Genomic DNA, 18861 nt, shown 5'->3' with positions numbered 1-18861 from the left:
TTTTAAATTAAATAATAAGAACCTGGGGTTTGACAGAGAAATCTTTTTGTTTTGTTTTGAACAAAACTTGGCTTTGCATATCAAGAACCCAAAATTTCATGAAGACCGGAGCATGAAATTTATGCCGTAAGTTGTAGAGGAAAAAGCATGCATGACAAATTATAATGACTTTCTTGCCTAAAAGGAACTAAAAGTTTAGCAAGCAAGAGCTTAGAGCTTAGATCTAATGGGTGCCTAAGAAAAGATCCTGACACAGGATAAGGTGGGGGAAGTGTACCCCGGAACAGAAGGGACCTTTCGCCTGGATCTTCCATGGGCCTGGCCAAAGTCTTCCTAAAGCAGATATTGAAAAAAGAGATTAAGAATGACTAAGGGAGATGTTAGCACTAATGGAATTGAGGCAGCCTCCCAGAGACTAGTAGACAATCAAAGTGTAGGGGAAAGACCTGGGGGAGTACCCGAGCCCCCACAAGTGGCTGTCAGGCAGGGTGCTGAGCAGGCCAACCAGCAGAGACCTGGGGTTGGACCAGCTAACCCTAGACAGACATGGGTGGGGATGGCCACTCCTTCCTGACTGCCAGGATGATTTATAAGCATCTCCAGGAACTTGGATCACCTCTGAGAGGAATGAAGGACACCTGCCAGACCACAAAATTACTCAAATGAACCACTCACATCTGCCTATGGGAACCAGGAGGTACCACATCCTCTTGGTGCTACAAAGGCTGCCTCCTCCCACAGCCCCTGGTTGCTCACTTGGTTCCCAAATGCAATTCCTTTGTGGCCCTGCATGATGTGTAATGTCCTCTTCCCCTGGGCTGTGAGTATTGGTGACTCATAAACAGCTGTTATCTCATCTGTCCAGTGTTTAGTGTCATGCGTTTGGCCATCCCCATAACCTTAGGGCAGAATCCCTTCCTCACCAACAGGGTGAATAAGAGGCAATTGCAATAAAGGGAAAGGGGATATTCTTGAATTAACTGATTTTAAATGTCCAACTGACCTCTTTTAAACTCTAAGTGTGGCTGACTGACATGGAATTGGAAAGTTTAATCTTTTTGCCATCAGTAGAAGTAGGGGGCTTATGAACTCAAGTTCAAAGACAGATAAAGGGAGCTCTATATTTGCACATCAAATCATTGTACTAGTGCAAAAATCATACTGCTCTTTTTACATTTTAATGAGAATTAACAAAAGATAGTTGAGTACTATTATATACTGAGATGGTGGATAAAATATTGATACATCCTGATAGCTCAAGGATAAATCTTGGAGTTGTTCAATGGATACGTTGACGTAAGAACATCCAAACCTGTAGAGAATTTGTATAAGTTTATTTGAGCCAAACTGGCGACATCCCGGGAAGCAAGATTTCAAATGCTCTGGAGAATGAGTTTTTCAGTTCTACTTATACATTTGGAATTAAGGAACATGGGAGAGAGGAGGTGGGAGCAAGCAAGGCAGGGGATATCTCTATGACTGGAATACAGGACATTAACAAGATAACGTGCTCCCTTGAGGGTGGTTACACATCCTCTGAGGATTACTCCCGCATTTCAGAGTGGATTACTCTGAAGTAAGAGGATTACTCTGGCATTTCAAGGGTGTGTTAACCTAGATGCACAAGAATGGACAGGGCTGGCTTATGGCAAAGATAAACCTTTTACTAAAAAGTTACAGGCCTGGGATGTGACTACCCACCATGACCGCCTAGTCAGGAATTTATGATCAGATCAGCCTGTGAGGTTACTTTCGGTCACTTTAACTTGTCAGATTTGTTGCAGAGTCACTTTTTCATTCACAGACATATAAACATTTTCTCCTATTTCTCCTATTTTTCCAATGGTTTCTTAAGATTCTCAGTGGGCTCTGCCCATCGAGCCATGACTCATTGAGCCATGACTCACTCAACACCCATGTGACAGTGATGTATCAAACACCTACTGTGTACAAGGCACTGTATCAGAACTGTCTGAGATGCAAAGATGGGTCTGACCTTCAGCCTAGTAGGGCCCGGGAGGCAGAGCTCATTATCCAGTTGCTTCTAACCTTCAAATTGTTTAAAAAAAAAAAAGAAGGAAGGAAGGAAGGAAGGAAGGAAGGAAGCAAGGAAGGAAGGAAGGAAGGAAGGAAGGAAGGAAGGAAGGAAGGAAGGAAGGAAGGAAAAAAGGAAGGAAGGAAGAAAGAGAAAGAAAAGAAAGAAAAAATAAAGAAGCAATAGGCCCTAATGGAATCACTTTTGCTACGCCACATTACCAAATCAAAACTTAATAACTAGCCTAATTGCAACTTCAGCCTCTTCAGGAGGAGAACTTTAACCAATTAGTCTGGAATTTCCTGACCAGTGAGGTAATGTGCCTGATAAAACCCATGGCTTTCCCCTAAGGGAAGGTGTCCTTGCCTAAAATAACCCACCCTGTTAACTTCTCTTTTGCCTGCAAAAATCTTCCACTCTGTACAACTCTTCTGTGTGCCCTTCTTGTTCGTTGCTGGATGGGAGGCTGCCCGATTCATGAATCGCTTAATAAAGCCGATTAGGTCCTCAGATTTACTTGGCTGAATTTTATTCTTTAACACTCAAGGCACTTTCTACATGCACCTCTCACGTAGCTTGTATAGATTGTATATATCTACTAAATCAATGGCACCAAAAGGGAGACTATTCTAAAAGAGACATTTTCAGCCCAAATCAAGAGCACAGAAGCCCAGTATGCCACACACGCTCTCCCTGGTTGGGCTTCTTTCATGTCATTCCTGCTCTTTCTCGCCAATCCACAGAATTATTTCCCTCAGCCTCTGGGTTCAGCTTTGTTCACATCTTACTTGATCAATCCTTGACTGTATTGTTCATATTTTAAAGTGTATTTTGTGTATTACGGTGTCTTGACACCTTTAAAAAAACCTTTCTGGCTGGGGAGAGACTGATCCTCTCAGAGTTAGCCAAGTCTTGGAGCAAGCAAAGGCCTCAGCAGAGGGCAAGTCTTTGATGCGCAAACTGACCAATGCAGAGCCATCCCTCGTCTCTCTGCCCAGACAGCCCAAGAGGGGATATTCCACTGCCTTAATCAACCCAGGGCTAGTGACCAGGCAACTAGAGACCCCTCCTACAAACCAAAGCCCCCTGAAATTATTCCCATTTGCCCATCTTAACCTGTTCACCCTGCCCTGCCTGGCCTTTCCCGGCCTAAGCACTCTCCTTGCTCCTCACTGGGACAGATCCCTGCCCATATGGCACTGGGTGATGTGTGTGCCTCCTGGTTCTAAGACTTGTGAAAACAGTAAACTTAGTTTTCCTGAGACTCTCCTGTGTCTCCTCTTGGGGCTGCACCTGGCTGATCATCCCGTAAAAGCACACAGAACACTGACATGCTCTCAGCCTGGCAAGTGTGCAGAACTTCGTGACTGTCAAGTGCCAGAAGCAACCATAACTCCCAGCAGAGTTTAAGAGCCCCAAACACAGCTTTGTGCACATACCAGGTCCATTACTTTATGAATTCTTGGAGACTATTCAAAAAATATCAATCTGGTTCAGATGTAAGTGTGACTGCAACGCTAAGCTGCAGAATCATAGATGACAACATACTGTCTAGAGAGAACAGAGTCAAATGATAGTCGCCACCACTGATCCCATCATTGGTTATCCTTTTCCTCATTTTCCTAATTCTCATCTAGGTCACTGCCCTTCATTCGGACCATCTCCCTCTAGCAAAAGACCTGTTTATTAGGGAGCTGTACTGTGCAATGCTATGTAAGGAAAGGGGTCTCAAGATGATACCCCAAATTATTAGCACTAGATCCTCTTTCATTTCCTCCCTCTCCCTGGACCCCAGATTTTGAAAGACTTGCTTAACGGCCATTAAGACTTGCTTAATATCCATTAAGCATTTTCCTGTTTTTAATTCAGCCTCCGGCCTAAGCTCTGAGCTGCAGGAAAAGATGAAGAAACATGATATCGAGGAAGGAACAGGACTCTTGAGTCAGAGAAACTGTATAAGTGTAAATTCTGCTACAGAACAAGCTGTGTGACTCTGTGCAAGTTATGCAACTTCCCTGAATCTCTATTTTCTCATCTGTAAAAATAGTGACAATGATTTCTATCCCATGGAGTTAGTCCATAGTGGACTAACTTCCCTCTCCTCCCTACTTCACTCATTCTTACAAGTCCAGTTAAAAACAGAAAGAAAGAAACTTGATATTTTCTTTACCTGCAAATCTTTTTGGCAAACGTGTCTTTTCCATCATGCTTTTAGAAATACTGAAAAGGGCTCCCGAGTCCCTGTGACAACTCACTCAGACCCTCAGCTGGTGAATCCCGGCCTGTGCCTCCTGCTGGGTGGGTCTAGGCAGTGCAGCTTGCCAGCAGCACTCAACAAACAGGGGAACCCCCAGGAATGAAAGGTCCGCTGCTGCTTATGTCAGTGTGCACCTGCCAACTGCCAGCACCTCGTAAAGTCGGGTCTCCCCAGCAGCCCGCTAAAATACCAGAAGAGATGTGCCAAATTCTCCACACTGTTCTGTGACACACTAGTTGCCTTACTGTCAAGAAGCCATCAAGCGTTTCCTAGAGTGCCAACCACCTTATGTGTGAGAAAACTACACGTAGCATGATCCCAGGCAAGTTGGTTCGAACCAGGGAATTCAAAGGGCACATGCTAGAGTTTTTCCTGGATGCAAGGATATCAAAAAAGAAAAAGCAAAAAAAAACCACAAAAAAATCCCCAAACACAACAAAATGTGAAACAAAAATCACCTGCAAAGTGGCCTGAGGAGGCCAGGCAAAAGTCGTGACTTTTCACTTCTCAGACACTGGAGACCAGGACGGTGGTCCTGAGCTAGGCCAGCTCCCCTGAGGCCTTCTCTGTGTTTCCCAGAAACCCCCAGATAACCCTGAAGCACACGTTTGTAGATACTCAAACTAGATGAGCATAAAAATAAGAAATGAGGAGAAAAACCAACAGAAAAATCAAGGACTGAGACCTTGATCATTGCTTTCTTTAGAGATCCCTGGATGGACTCCTAAATCAGGCTTACTGCAGGAAGTTGTACCTGCAGGATACTTTTTTGAGTTTCTCCTTTTTACCGTGATCGCTCTGAATATCAACACTCCATTCAGATTAGTAGCACTTTTCATACCACATATTTTATCGAGTTCCTTTGAGGGATTTTTTCTCCCCCTTCCCTGCATTCTTGAATTGCAAGAGAATTCAACCTTTTAAATCAGAGCTGGCAAACTTTTCCTTAAAGCGTCAGATAGTAAATATTTGCAGCTTTATGGATCATACTGCCTCTGCTGCAAATATTGAACTCTGTGGTGAGAGCAGTCAGAGATAATCCATAAATGACTGGGCATGGCTGTGGTCCATAAAAAGTTCATGGATGGACACTGAAACTTGAATTCCATATAATTTTCATGTGTCACAAAATTGCTTTCTTGAGTATTTTTTCCAACCATTTAAATATGTAAAAAGCCTTGGCCAACAGGCCACACAGAATGAGGCAGGGGCCCTATGGGAGTGGTTTGCCAGCTCCTGACTTAAATAGATGGGATTGATTAGAACCACTGTACCTCCCAAGCATTTACCTTCAACGCAAATATTTAATTCACCTGAAATTAAAGATAAGCTTAATCCTCAGCCATTTCCTGCACTGGCTAATAAATAACTCCTGCGGGTCAGTGGACATGACCAGAGGTGAATGATGGGCTCTGAGCAAGGTGATTCCACGGCCACTGGAGGACAGTAGCAGTTTTCATCAGGTCCTTACCAAGCTTGGCGGAGGGCAGGTCGACAAGGGCAACAGGGAATCGTTTGTGCTTAGAAACGCGTATCTATCCTGTAACCCAAGCTGGTCTATGCCACAGAGAAGCAGAAGCCAGATATTAGGTGACTTGACGGGGCCACTGTCCTGTTGTCCTTGAATTGCATCCTTCCCTGCCTCCCCCCAGTCTGCAGAAGCATGCTGCTCTCATTCTAGGGAAGAGTTCAGTTCTTTCTTTCCAAACTCTGGAGAAGCCTTCAGTTTACATAAGCACCAAGTTCCCTGGGGTAAACAGTCATATTTGCTCAGAGGTGGTGAGCTCTGGGAAGGGCGAGGGAACTTGCCCAAGCTTCCTGTCTCTTTTGATTATCTAAGGATTTTGCCTCGTTTGCAGGTTCAGCATTAAGTAAAATCAGCAAGAGGGATAACATTTACTGCTCAGCTTCTCTTTTTCTCCCGCCTCTGGGCTCTGAAATCCCAAAGCAGAAATTGTAAGGGATTTACATAGGGTGAAGGGGACTTCTCCTCAGAGTCTCCTTTTCTATCCACACTACTGCCCCGCATCCATCCTAGCTCTCAGGCTCTGGAGTCAAACGCACCTAGGTTCTAATTCTGGTCCCAAACCCACCCCACCCCCACCAAGAACTTGGAAGAAAAAAGGCAGGAAGAAATGTGATGAATGAGATAGACTGCCCTGACGGCTCCTTCTGAGGTCCTCTGGAAAATATGCTGAATATACTGAAATGGGACAGAGGGCGCCGTGCTCTCCATTCCTGCAGACTGAGTGTGCCAGGACAAAGAAAGCCCCGCAAAGCAATTCCTGGGGGGAAATGGAGTTGTTCCCCTGGGAGAACAGTAACAAGCTGGACCCCACATAACTGATCCAAAAAGAACTTCTGGGATATGGTCCTATTTCTTCACCTATGTAAATTCCTTGCAAATTCTGACTTGGGGTTTCAGAGCCCAGGTTAGAACCTTGATATCCTACCTGCTTGACTAAGCTATAGCTCAGAAAGTTGTTTGTCAAGAAAAAGAAAGCAGATTAACTTGATTTTCTGATCCGCTGAATCTACATTCCAAATCCAGCGTTCCCTCATGCTCAGAGTAAAGAAAATGCAGAACAGAAAGAGAAAATACAGTTCAGGATAATCCCCACATTTCCATGCTCTGTGGACACCCTCGTTTATGGTAGGACGCGATTATAATCCACAGGTAAGGGCACTGCTTTCTGAGGTCCCCCTCATTGATTAAATACTCACACGGGGACTTAATCAAAGGAAGTTAATTAATTGTGACAATTTAAGAGTAAGGAGAGAACTTCAGGCCTGACCTCTTTCCACACAAAGCTTATTATTTATACTAAAAACATAATGACTCTTAATCCAAACTAGTTTTTCTCATCAGTCATGAGTAATTAACCAAATAAACACTCTTTTTGTATCACAGTACTTCATACCCAGAAGGCCTGAGGTAAGTTTATGTATTTATAAATTTAACTCAAGTAGCCAATTCCCTTGGCTTCAGAAGGACGGTGAAAATTCTGTTCTCTTGAAAGGTAATTAAGGGCTGAAAAAATAAAGCCCTTGGAATAAAATTATCTTCAGAAGTATAAAAAAAATGTTATTCCCAATAAAACAACCTGAATATGGAAAGCAGCAATTGTGAAGCAAACTGTCGGTACTGAAACAGCGCTTAATAAAATCAAGATGATTATCATCTGACAAGAACACATTCCACACCAACGGCCTCTGGGGCAGAACACATGAGTCCTGGGTCAGACTGTGTCCCTGACTATTTTAAGCTCGTTATCTAATCTTGCCAAGGTGGCCTCCCCTGATGGCTATTCAGCAACACCTGCCCTGAAAACTTTACGAGGCCGGATTAGGGCTCCAGCCCTTACCGGATCAGGTGCCTCACTGCGGCGTCGAACTGCAGGAACAGAACCTCTCTTCGGAGGAGGAGGGCCTGGGACACCTGGGCGGGGTCTTGGGGGCTCTGGAGGCTGTCAATCATTTTCTGCAGCTCTTGAAGCTCACCCTCTAGAAGATGGACATTTCAGTCTGATAGTGTGAAAAACAGCCTACTGTAGCGAACCCAGTGAACCATCATTTCACCTGCAACACTGTTTACCTAAATGGACTTCTCTTTCTTTCTGGGTATACTAATTATATGTTTTGCAAGACCAGCAAAGCCTTATGTTCTAGAACCCAAGGCCTGACATATCTTTCCTTCCTTCCTTCCTCCCTCGGGAAGATAAAAACTTGCTTTGCTTTTCATCATAATAACAACATTCTTTGAAAAGAAAGTTTTAAAATTGACAAGGCTACAGTCTCTAAATAGATTGAAAAAATGGAAATTACAAGGAATGGGAAAGTATAGGCCTCAGTAGACCTATCAGGGGATTGAAATGACTATAGATTATAAACTAGCACTCATTTCTCATAGCTATGCCATCCAAATCAGCCCTCTCTGTCACTGGCTCATCCTGTTGCTGGCTCATGAATTAAAGAAGACTCCAGGCCATCCAAGGCAAGCAAAAATATGCATGCATATATGTACACATGTACACACACACACACACACACACACACTGTGCTAGGAGATTCTCGTCGTTTAAGGAGTTTTTTACTACAAAAGTAGGCTGGGTATAAATAGATTTATGGTATATGTGTTTTGGATGGAAATTTAAGTTAGAGACTCTTTGGGGCCCTCAGTGCTGGGTTGAGGAAACTGGCCTGAGTCTAGATGGCTATACTGGAATCTCTATTATGGCCCAGGAAAGCTGGTCAGAATGGGAGAGCACACCAAGAAAATGATGAGCCCTTAGTGAGCACTGGTGGGGTAGGTGGGCGGGCCCACACTTCCAGGGTCACCAGAATGTGAATTTATTTGAAATGTTCATTAACTCTCCCCATGGGAAGAGAAGGAATGTGGAAATTGATCACTGTGCCTGATGTAGCCCAAGGCAGACGTGAGATGGGAGACCCACAGGCATTTGGGGAGTTAGTCTATCCCAACAGTTCATCCAGACTTGAGCACCCATCTACCCTGTCTCGTCGGGTACTGGATGTCTTCCCACATTTCCAGCATGGAATCAAAGGAAGTGAGGGAGTGGGAAGCCATCCAGGACAGCCTGGTCAGGGTAGAACCAGGATTGAGAATGGTTTCTAGTACTTGCAATATATGCTCTTGGCTTTAGGAAAAGATGAGCAGTCCAGGTTTCATGCACATTTGATATTTTATGCACAACAGAAAAGGGTTTTTTGAGTCTTTTTCCAGCTCCAAATTGGATTTAATTGGATTTGAATTGGATTTAATCATCAAACTTTTTTTGACTCCTATAAATCGGACGGTCATATTGGGCTGAAAAGAAATTTCCACCAGAAGAGGAGTCACGTTCGAGGGAACTGGCTAAGAACGTTAGTAGGGGAAGCTGGAGGGTGAGCCTTATTTGTTCAAGGCCTAGTGTGTTTGTCTACAAGCAATACACTGTCAGGCTAAGCAGCAACCAGGGGAAAAGGGTTATAATCCTCTGCAATGACAATGAATCAAGTGTATAAAATTGCATATACCCTGTGATTAAAACTCTGTAAAACGTAAATGTAAAGTGTATTTGGGCAGAGGCTAGAAGGGAGTAAATACAAATAAAAATATTTCACTTGTCAGAGTGGTTGGCTTACTGGTGATTTTGCTCTTTACATTATTTCCATTGTTGTTCATACAGTACAATGTGTGTACTTTCACACAATCACTTCCCAGCAAAACTGTTCTGTGCTGATAGGTGGCATTTTCATTAAAATACAGATGTTGAGGTGGGGACCACCTTTTCTTTGTTATTTATTGATTTTGCAACCCTCGCTCAGGCGTCCCTTTCATTGGGGGTCCACCCTGCTCAGTGGGGGGGGAGGTGGCAGGCAGAGGCAGGAAAGGCAGGATGGGGCAGGTAGTGGTGGCTTTGTGGTTGTGGCGGTAGGGTTGGGAGTAGACCGTGTGCCCAACAACTTCAGGAAAAAAATGAGCCTTTCCTCCTCCTTTTCCCTAGTAGGGTCCCGTTTGGGAAATCAGAGGAAAACAGATGAATCACAGTGGCCCCGTCTCCACTGGCTCAGAGCAAGTACACTTTGTTCCTAATTTGTCCCTGGAGTTCCTGAAACATGAAATTTAATGTGTAGTATCTGAGTTGTAATTGGCCTCCGGATCCTCTACAAGGAAATCACAACGTAAACGCTCACGTTCTGATTACATCCTCTGCTTCATGCTGACTCCAAAGGGAGTTGCTGGCTTTCAAGAAAGGAGAGATTTTGGCAGGGGTCACAGAGCTAGTCCTCTTAGAACTAGTGTCTAAAAACTGCTTCCTCAGGCAAGTGGTGGTGGGGGGGGAACCCAAAGCTGAAATTGAGAGTGTCCCTTTAAAATATTTTAAAGCAAAGAAGTCTACGGAAGTCATTTTATCTAACTCCAAAGAGCTCAGAGATGGCTGAAAGGAGTTGGGTGAGCACATGAACCAACCCATCTCATCTTTTCACCTGAGCTCTCCTTGCCTCCTCTGGGAAGCAGGCTAGGAATTGAGCAGCTGAGTCTTTTTAAAAAGATGATTATCTTAGGGTAGGATTTTTTTTTCCAGTTCAGTTTGCTCTTTATCTATTTTCAGCAAAGCAGAGTATGCAAAACTTTGCACATTCTCTCTGGAGCCCAATTGTTTCTACTGGCAGCACGACAAGGTGTGTGTCTCTAATTGCATACCTCAGAAAGCTGGGCCCTACTTCTTTCAATGATTTCCGGTTCCTAAGCCTATAAATAGTAAGAAAGAATTTCCTTCAGCCTGAACTCTAGGTCCTCAACAATTTGGCCTCATTTCCTACTGCTCCGCAGTGTCACAGTGGTGGGTGCACCATTCTTTGGACTGGACACATGCAGACCTGCCTATTGTCTTTGTCAATGTCCTTTTCTCGTCTTGCCAGGACCATCCTATTTTTCTTCATTGATTCAAGTGAGGGCAAGTCCCCCCAGATACCTTCTCTGCGGGCTCTGCCCTCCCAGCTGCTGTAGGACTTCCTGTGTAGTCACTTCCTTTGGACACGTGGCCTTGGCTCTATCTTGCCTGCTACCGTGTTTCCCCGAAAATAAGACCTAGCCGGACCATCAGCTCTAATGCGTCTTTTGGAGCAAAAATTAATATAAGACCCGGTATTATATTATATTATATTATATTATATTATATTATACCCTATAGTAAATATAAGAGTGGGTCTATTTTACTATAGTAAAATAAGAGTGGGTCTTATATTAATTTTTGCTCCAAAAGACGCATTAGAGCTGATGGTCCGGCTACATCTTATTTTCAGGGAAAGAGGGTATCTCATCTCCATGTAATAACACCTATCTTCCCATCTCAAGGAAAGGGATGGCATTTTTCCTGGCCTGTCCTCATTGTGTTGGCTGTTCTCATGCTTTAAAATCCTTATCTACTATGTTATAATATATTGCTATTAATTGTTATATGATTAATGACAAAATTTAGATGGGAGTCAAATTATTAAAATAACAAGATCAGTTTCCCTGACTCTGATAAACCCAGTTTACTAAGCATTTCCGTGTCTTTAATTTACTTTCTGCATTTATTTTAGAACACAGTGCTGAGTTAGAGTTCATGAATTAGCAGTGGGCAGATAAAACTAAACCCTCAGTCATTCTTACTAAAGGACCATTGGGCCACTGTTAGTTAGCCAAGAGCTGTCTGCAAGCTTCCTGATGGTGAATGTTTGGCTCTGACCTTGCTATATTAGTTCACGAAGGCCAGGAAGAGAAAGAGAATAAAAGAACACTAATATATAGTGGGGGTTTATACATCCTTCTAGAAATTTTACATAGATTTTAATTTACAGACCATCTCTGTGAGACAGGTACTATCTATCACCCCCATTTTATAGATGAACAAACCGAGACCCAGAGGGTAATGTGTCTAGTTTCCAATAACCAAGTGGCACAAGCAGGGTAAACACCCAGGCCTCCCCAGTCCTGAGTTGGTGTACTTTGTGGTTTAACATGTAAATGTGGAATTAATCAGTTTGGAGACACTATATAATGAGACTTTCCCTTGGCCCTTCTTATCACTGTTATTTATGAGAAAATATTTCAGTTCTATCTTTCCAAGTATTAAGAGCTTCTGAGTAATTACTAGGTGGGGGAATTATTTCACAGTGTGTATGTGTATCAAATTAGCACGTTGTACACTTTAAATATCTTAAACAATTGTGTAACTTATACTTCAGTAAAGCTGCAAAAAAAACCACAAAGCTTCATAGGATACTAACTGAATATTGAAGGTGGTTTAATGACCTTTACTTACTTACCAATGCCCTCAGTTCCTCCCCAGTCACCTCTCACAGGGTTAGAACTTCGAGGAAATTCAAAACATGCTGGCCAGTTCCCAAGTTTAGCAAAACTGAAAAGGCAGGCCACAATGTCATGGAAAGGACCGATCAGCTGTAGAGTTAGCTTTAAGGCTCTAAAAGCTGCCTGTGGGGAGATCAATGCAAGGAAATAAGTTTTAAACATTTCTAAGAGGCACAGAAAAATATAGGAGCAATTATTAAAGATCATATATTTGAACAGGAATATTTAGATAAACATTTTGCAGTATAATACAGGATAATAATTACAGGATAACATCTGAAAAACAGAACAACAAATCTTTTTTTTTTTTTTTTTTTTAAGATTTTATTGGGGAAGGGGAACAGGACTTTATTGGGGAACAGTGTGTACTTCCAGGACTTTTTTCCAAGTCAAGTTGTTGTCCTTTCAGTCTTAGTTGTGCTCCAGGTCCAGTTGCCGTTGCTAGTTTCAGGGGGCGCAGCCCACCACCCCTTGTGGGAGTCCAACCGGCAACCTTCTGGTTGAGAGGATGCACTCCAACCAACTGAGCCATCCGGGAGCTCAGCTGCAGCTCAGCTCAAGGTGCAGTGTTCAATTTTAGTTGCAGGGGGTGCTGCCCACCATCCCTAGCGGGACTCGAGGAATTGAGCTGGCAACCTTGTGGTTGAGAGCCCACTGGCTCATGTGGGAATCGAACCGGCAGCCTTAGGAGTTAGGAGCACAGAGCTCTAACAGCCTGAGCCACCAGGCCAGCCTGAACAACAAATCTTTTCACAAACTGGGTTACATGCCTTTGGACAATGTAACTCCCGGGGTGGGGGTTAAAGCAATGCGTTTCTCTTTGTTTAAAGCCATTGATGGCCACAAACTCATCACAATAGGTTTGTAAGACCATTGATGAATTACAAGGGTCACAAAGAAATTCACAGGGACCATATTCAGACAACATTGCCCTGAGGGAATATGTGTAAGCAAAGCATAGATATTTATCAACATAGTTTAAATGTACAATTAAAACAATTAAACACTAGATTTTAAATATTAACATTCAAGGGAAATAAAAGTGAAAAATTATTATCAAACTAAAGAAGGTAGCATATACACATACACACACATATGTAGTATATATAATACGTAAATATATATTTTTTAAACACTTGAAAATTAATTCTTCAGTGAAAGAAAGGGTAATTATATTTTTAATTTTTTTGAGAAAATTCCATACTCTTTTCCATAACAGCTGTACCAATTTACATTCCCATCCACAGTGAAAAATGGTTCCCTTTCCTCCATATCTTCACCAACACTTGTCGTCTCTTGTCTTTTTGATAATAGCCATTTTAACAGGTCTGAGGTGACATCTCATTGTTGTTTTGTTTTGCATTTCCCTGATAATTAGTTATGTTGAGCACCTTTTTATTTATCTGTTGGCCATTTGTAGGTCTTTGGGAAAATGTCTGTTTAGATCCTTTGCCCATTATAAAAATCAGCTTTATTTATTTTTTTGCTATTGAGTTGTATGAGTTGCTTATATATTTTAGGTATTATTTCCTTATCAAATATCTGGTTTGCAACTATTTAGTCCCATTCAATAGGTTGCTGTTTCATTTTGTTGATGGTTTCCTTTGCTGTGCAGAAGCTTTTTAGTTTGACATAGTCTGACTTGTTTATTTTTGCTTTTGTTGACTGCTTTTGATGTTTTATCCAAAAAATCATGGCTAACACTGATGTCACAGAGCTTTTCCCTGTTTTCTTCTAAGAATTTTATGGTTTCTGGTCTTTCTTACATTTAAGTCTTTAATCCATTTCAAGTTAATTTTTGTGAGAAGTGTAAGATAGGGGTCCAGTTTCATTCTTTCGCATGTAGAACTACCATATGATCCAGCAATTGCACTTCTGGGTATACATCTGATGGAAACAAAATCAGTATCTTGAGGAGATTATCTACACTCCCATATCCATTGCGGTACTGCTCACAATAGCCAAGCTATGGAAACAACCTAAGTGCCAGGTGGATGGATAAATGATTAAAAAAGTGTGATACACACACGGGAATATCATTCAGACATATAAAAGGAAACCCTGCCACTTGCAACAGAATAGATGAAACTGGAGGATATTATTCTAAGTGAAACAAGCCAGACAAAGAGAGATACATACAGCATGATCTCTCATGTGGAATCTAAAAAAAAAAAAAAAAAGTCAAACTCATAGAATAATGGTTGCCATAGGAATAGGGGAAACAGGAAGATATTGGTCAAAAGGTAGAAACTTTAAGTTATAAGATGAGTAAGTTCTGGGGAGCCAATGTACAGCATGGTGCTTGTAGTTAATAATACTATATTGTATATGGTAACCTAAGAAAAATAGGCCAATGTAAGTGGCAACAAACATTTATTTGAGATCCAGAAGAAGAGCTTTTGGGGAAGCACTGATTCAGGCAGAAACCCAAATAGTATTCCAATTAGGGGGTGAAGGCAAGGAGCTTTTACGAGAAAGGGAAGGGGAATAATTACAGGAATAGAAGGAAGAAATTTCTATTGGTGTTAATAAGTCAAGGATGGAATTTCTATAGGTGCAAATAAGGTAAGTTATTCCTTAGCTATACATGGAGGTGCTAATTCTAAAAGGTGTCTTTAATTTTTAGTTCCGTAGTCAGAATGTCTGTGTTCCTGTTAGCTTTGCAAACAGTTATTTGGAATACAATGTTGCTTTAGGCCTAGTCCGAACATTATTTTGCCCAGTTTAAACATCCCAGAGGTTGGAGGAGTAGGATATACAAGGCAGTTCTTCTAGGATGGCAGCTCTAACTCCATTTTGACGTAGCTTCATTAATATTATTTTTCATATATACTGGAAATTTGCTAAGGAAGTAGATAAGCATTCTTACCACATACACAAAAAAGGTAACTATCTGAGGTAATGTATGTGTTAATTAACTTAATTGTGATAACCCTTTCACAGTTGTACACTTTAAATATGTACAGATTTATTTGTTAATTACACCTCAATAAAGCTGGGGGGGCGGGAAGAAAGGGTGAGAAATCTAGGTTGTTACACATGTTTTCACTTACAAAGAAAAACCGGAATGTTCCCAAATTGCCATTTTCAACACTGTACTTTATTTAGCAAATATTTATTTGAGTGCTTTATATATTTTTATATCCACTTTTTTTATGGTTACCACTATTATCCTCTATTAGTAAGTTAGGTACTACACAGAGCAAACCCTTCAAAAAACAGAACCCCCCCCCCAAAAAAAAACCCACAAAAAAACAAAACAAAAACAAAACAGGAACCGGCTGATAATGGTGATTAAATATGATCTCAACCTCTAATTAATTTCAAGGCATCAAGGTGGAATTTTCTTGAAGGGTTTGGGAGGACATTGAGGAATAATAAGGAATGTCTGAAATTTGAATTAGCGCTCATTGATGATGAGGGAGAAACAGAATTCATGAAATAATGAAGCCCAAGAGAAATGATAATACAGCAGGCAAAAAATATTAGGAGCTGTGAGAAGATTTCAGTTATTAGATGTCCTTGGGAAAAAAACAAGTAGTTCTCTGAAATTGATATGTTTAACTGTGAGACCTGAAAAACCAGCGAGTTTCCATTCTGGCACACATAAAAAAAATACAAACCTTTTCTGGCAGAGTTTTGAACATAACCAGCACTTCAGAAGGATGAGGTATGAACCATAAATTAAGGAAGATTTTTCCGTCAGCAGACAGCAAACATCGAGGCTGGGGCTGTAAACTCCTGCGTATTAGAAGAAAGCTTGGGTAGCACAGCAGTTCTCTCTAAATAAGAAGCGTCTCCAGAGTGAACTATTTATACTACCGCCCGCCAACCCAGAGTGTGGTGACTGACACACAGTGTCCAAGCCCGAGAGGAAAGCAGGCCGCCTTTTCAGGCCACTCACAGGTGGCCACAGTTATAAATAACTCAACGGGAAAATAGCAGTTGGGCTGATTTTAGCCTCAGCTGTGTTGAGGAAGGAGTGGGCATGGAGGGAGGGAAAGGTGTGGTAAGAACAGAATAGGAAGGGTATGAATTAGGTGGCTGGCACCACACTGAGGTTTAGATATGAAGGGGTTCAGAACAGGCCTCCCCAAGATATGTCACTTGGGCATGTGACTTATTTTAAACTGAAGGCAATCAAGAGCCTGTGGGCCCAGGAGAAACTTTCACCTCCCCCTTAAAGAATTTAAATTGGGGGCCTTGCCCATAATAGGAGTTATCACAGAGATAGCTTTTATGACCTATCTATAGGGCAGGGTAAACTTCTAGTTACTGAACATCTGCTTTTCTTACCTCCCTGAGAATGACCCTCCTTCCCTCTGAAGCCCCAGGTGCCTTACCCTCACCCTTAGCTCAGGGTGTCACATATGCCTCAATTTCCCTTTCTGTCTCTGAACTGCTCATGTCTGTGGGGTCTCTGACACTCTCCTGGATGTGGGGTTCCATACATATGCATGTAATTAAGTTGGAATTATTTTCTCTTGTTAATCTATCTCAAGTCAATTTGATTATTACAGCAGCTGGGAGAACCTAAAAGGGTAGAGGAAAGTTTCTTCTTCCTCCACACATATTTTTCACTTAATTCTTATGACAATCTTAGGATGTATGTATTTTGTTCCTGTTTCACGGATGAGAAAATTGAGGCCCTCTGGGGTTACCAAGATCTTGTCTACTCAGCTCCTAAGAGATGCAGCTGAGATTTAAGTGCAGATCTGTCCAGTTCTAGAATCCAGGCTCTTGAGACCAGCCTCTACTTTCCTTCCCTTCCCACCCTGTTTCTGCTCAGACCCAAGCTTCATGAGAAACACACACCTTCACGTTTTAGTGTGGTCTCCAGAAAGGGTCTTGCAACCTAAGAAAGATTGTTTTATGGCTGATGAGTTTTCCCAGTGTTAAGAGTCGCCTACGGATTCCACAAAGAACTACATAAATAAACTCAGAAGTGGAGACAGCCAGGCAACTGAGAAAATGGAACATCCAGCCTGCTCCTTGCATCTGCCACACGCCCACGGGAACCAGAAACCACCAACATGACATGAGGGACCAGAATGGAACCTGGGAGACAGACAGTAATGACAACTTTGAAGGCTATGTGAAGGCCCTGAACCAATTTCCTCATCTGCCGAGTAGGCGAAACAGCACCAGCTTTGCCTGTTCTCCAGGTGATACGGGAAGTAGTCGTCATTTGGAACAAGTGAAAACGCTTTAACAAGGGCTGTTTGAGGGCTGCAAGGTTTGCACAGCATTCTGAACCAGCGGGATGCAGGGAATATAATCAGAAAGTAACTTTGTGTCCTTTGCTGTTTATTCTTAACAAAAACTCCTATGGCAACCATTGAATTCCTCACCCTCTTCCACCCCAATCTGTGCCTCTTCTGTGTGAAAAGAAACACAACCCCTGAGTCCCTAAAACCAGAAATCAGGGAGTCATTTTTAGACCCTCCTTTCTCCTTTACTCTTCAGCTCGCACTGCTCCCATCATTCCCTCACATTGTACCCAGTTTTCATTCCCACTTCCATTATCTATAGTGAGGACTTTCAGTGGGGGGGGGGGTCTTACTTTCTTAAGGGCATTTTGCACATCATAGGGGGGCATTTCTTGACTGTTGTTACATTTCTGGGTCTCTAGGAGAGAGTCAGATGACCCTTTCCACGTATTAAAGTAAAATGTAATTCATTTTAAGGAAGGACTGAATGTTTCCAACATCAAACATCCTGAATATGAGACTCTTTTAATCATTAAAACACTACTGTGAATAGTGACTCACTGGCCTTACACCTACGTTTTAAGTCTCAGAGTTTTAATCAGGTGATCTGAAGCTCAGGCACAAAGCGGGGTATTAGTTTGGAGAATTTCCTTTATTTTAGCAACCACAAAGTTAGACTATCCTGTCCTGGAACAGATCAAAGCTGGCTTATTCCAGTTTTTATCTCTATTATTCAGTTCACAGTGTTCAAAGATGCCCCAAAGAAATATTGGATATCAACGATAGAAAGTCACAAGGCCTATGTCCAAGTCCATGAGGCTGCAGGCCCGGGGCTGGCAGTAGTGTGGCGGGTGCAGACCTGGGCCTCTGAGCAGCAGGCATCCCTGGAGCCACAGGGGCCTCCACCAACTGGTATCTTTCACCGAGCCCTCATTTCCCGCCACCTCCTCGCCGGCCTGCAGTGAGCAGCCATCTGCAGAGGAGGGGCAGAGAGGGCCACAGAAAGCTGAGCGCAGGACCGTAGCTCTGTTCTCCGCCCCACAAGGATAGCTCCCATCAGCACCTTGGCCTGATGGTTCCCTGACCTGTCCAACATCACCCCCTTCACCGTTAGCCGCCCACTCTGCAGCAGCAGTCCAGACCTTACCATCATCACCTTGGGACCATCTCACCCTCACAACCCTAAACTCAAATAGCCTACTCTCCCAGCTCAACCTTTTATTCTTCCAGCTTTCTCACTCATCCCCTCCCACTAAACCTCCTTTGTTCCCACAAAATATGCTCTTTGACACCATCTAGCCGTCCAGACACCCCTCCCATCTGTCAGTTCCATTCTGACCTCACTCCCTTCACTACCCAGCCTGGGTCTCACCGTCAAGCACATGAACTACTCTCTCACCAGTACCTTCAGTTCTCTGCTTCTTGGTACTCACGACTCACCTACCAGCAAAACCCATCACTGGATCCCTCCAGCTAGCTATTCGGCTTTCTGCTTCTG

General features: G+C 42.7%; 1 protein-coding gene across 1 annotated transcript in view; it reads right to left on the bottom strand.

Moving 5' to 3' along the window:
• LOC117020905 (coiled-coil domain-containing protein 162-like) overlaps positions 1-18861 on the bottom strand; it is an 89093-nt gene that overhangs the window by 45019 nt on the left and 25213 nt on the right. The window contains exons 10-12 of the mRNA XM_033103707.1: positions 15777-15894; positions 12111-12276; positions 7658-7796 (exon numbers count right to left, since the gene is read on the bottom strand). Coding sequence (XP_032959598.1) covers positions 7658-7796; positions 12111-12276; positions 15777-15894 — 423 coding nt within the window. The remainder of the gene's footprint in view (positions 1-7657; positions 7797-12110; positions 12277-15776; positions 15895-18861) is intronic.

Source organism: Rhinolophus ferrumequinum, chromosome 3, assembly GCF_004115265.2.
Source record: "Rhinolophus ferrumequinum isolate MPI-CBG mRhiFer1 chromosome 3, mRhiFer1_v1.p, whole genome shotgun sequence".
NCBI lineage: Eukaryota > Metazoa > Chordata > Mammalia > Chiroptera > Rhinolophidae > Rhinolophus > Rhinolophus ferrumequinum.
Note: the sequence above shows the minus strand (reverse complement) of the source record. Positions and strands in the feature narration are given on the sequence as shown.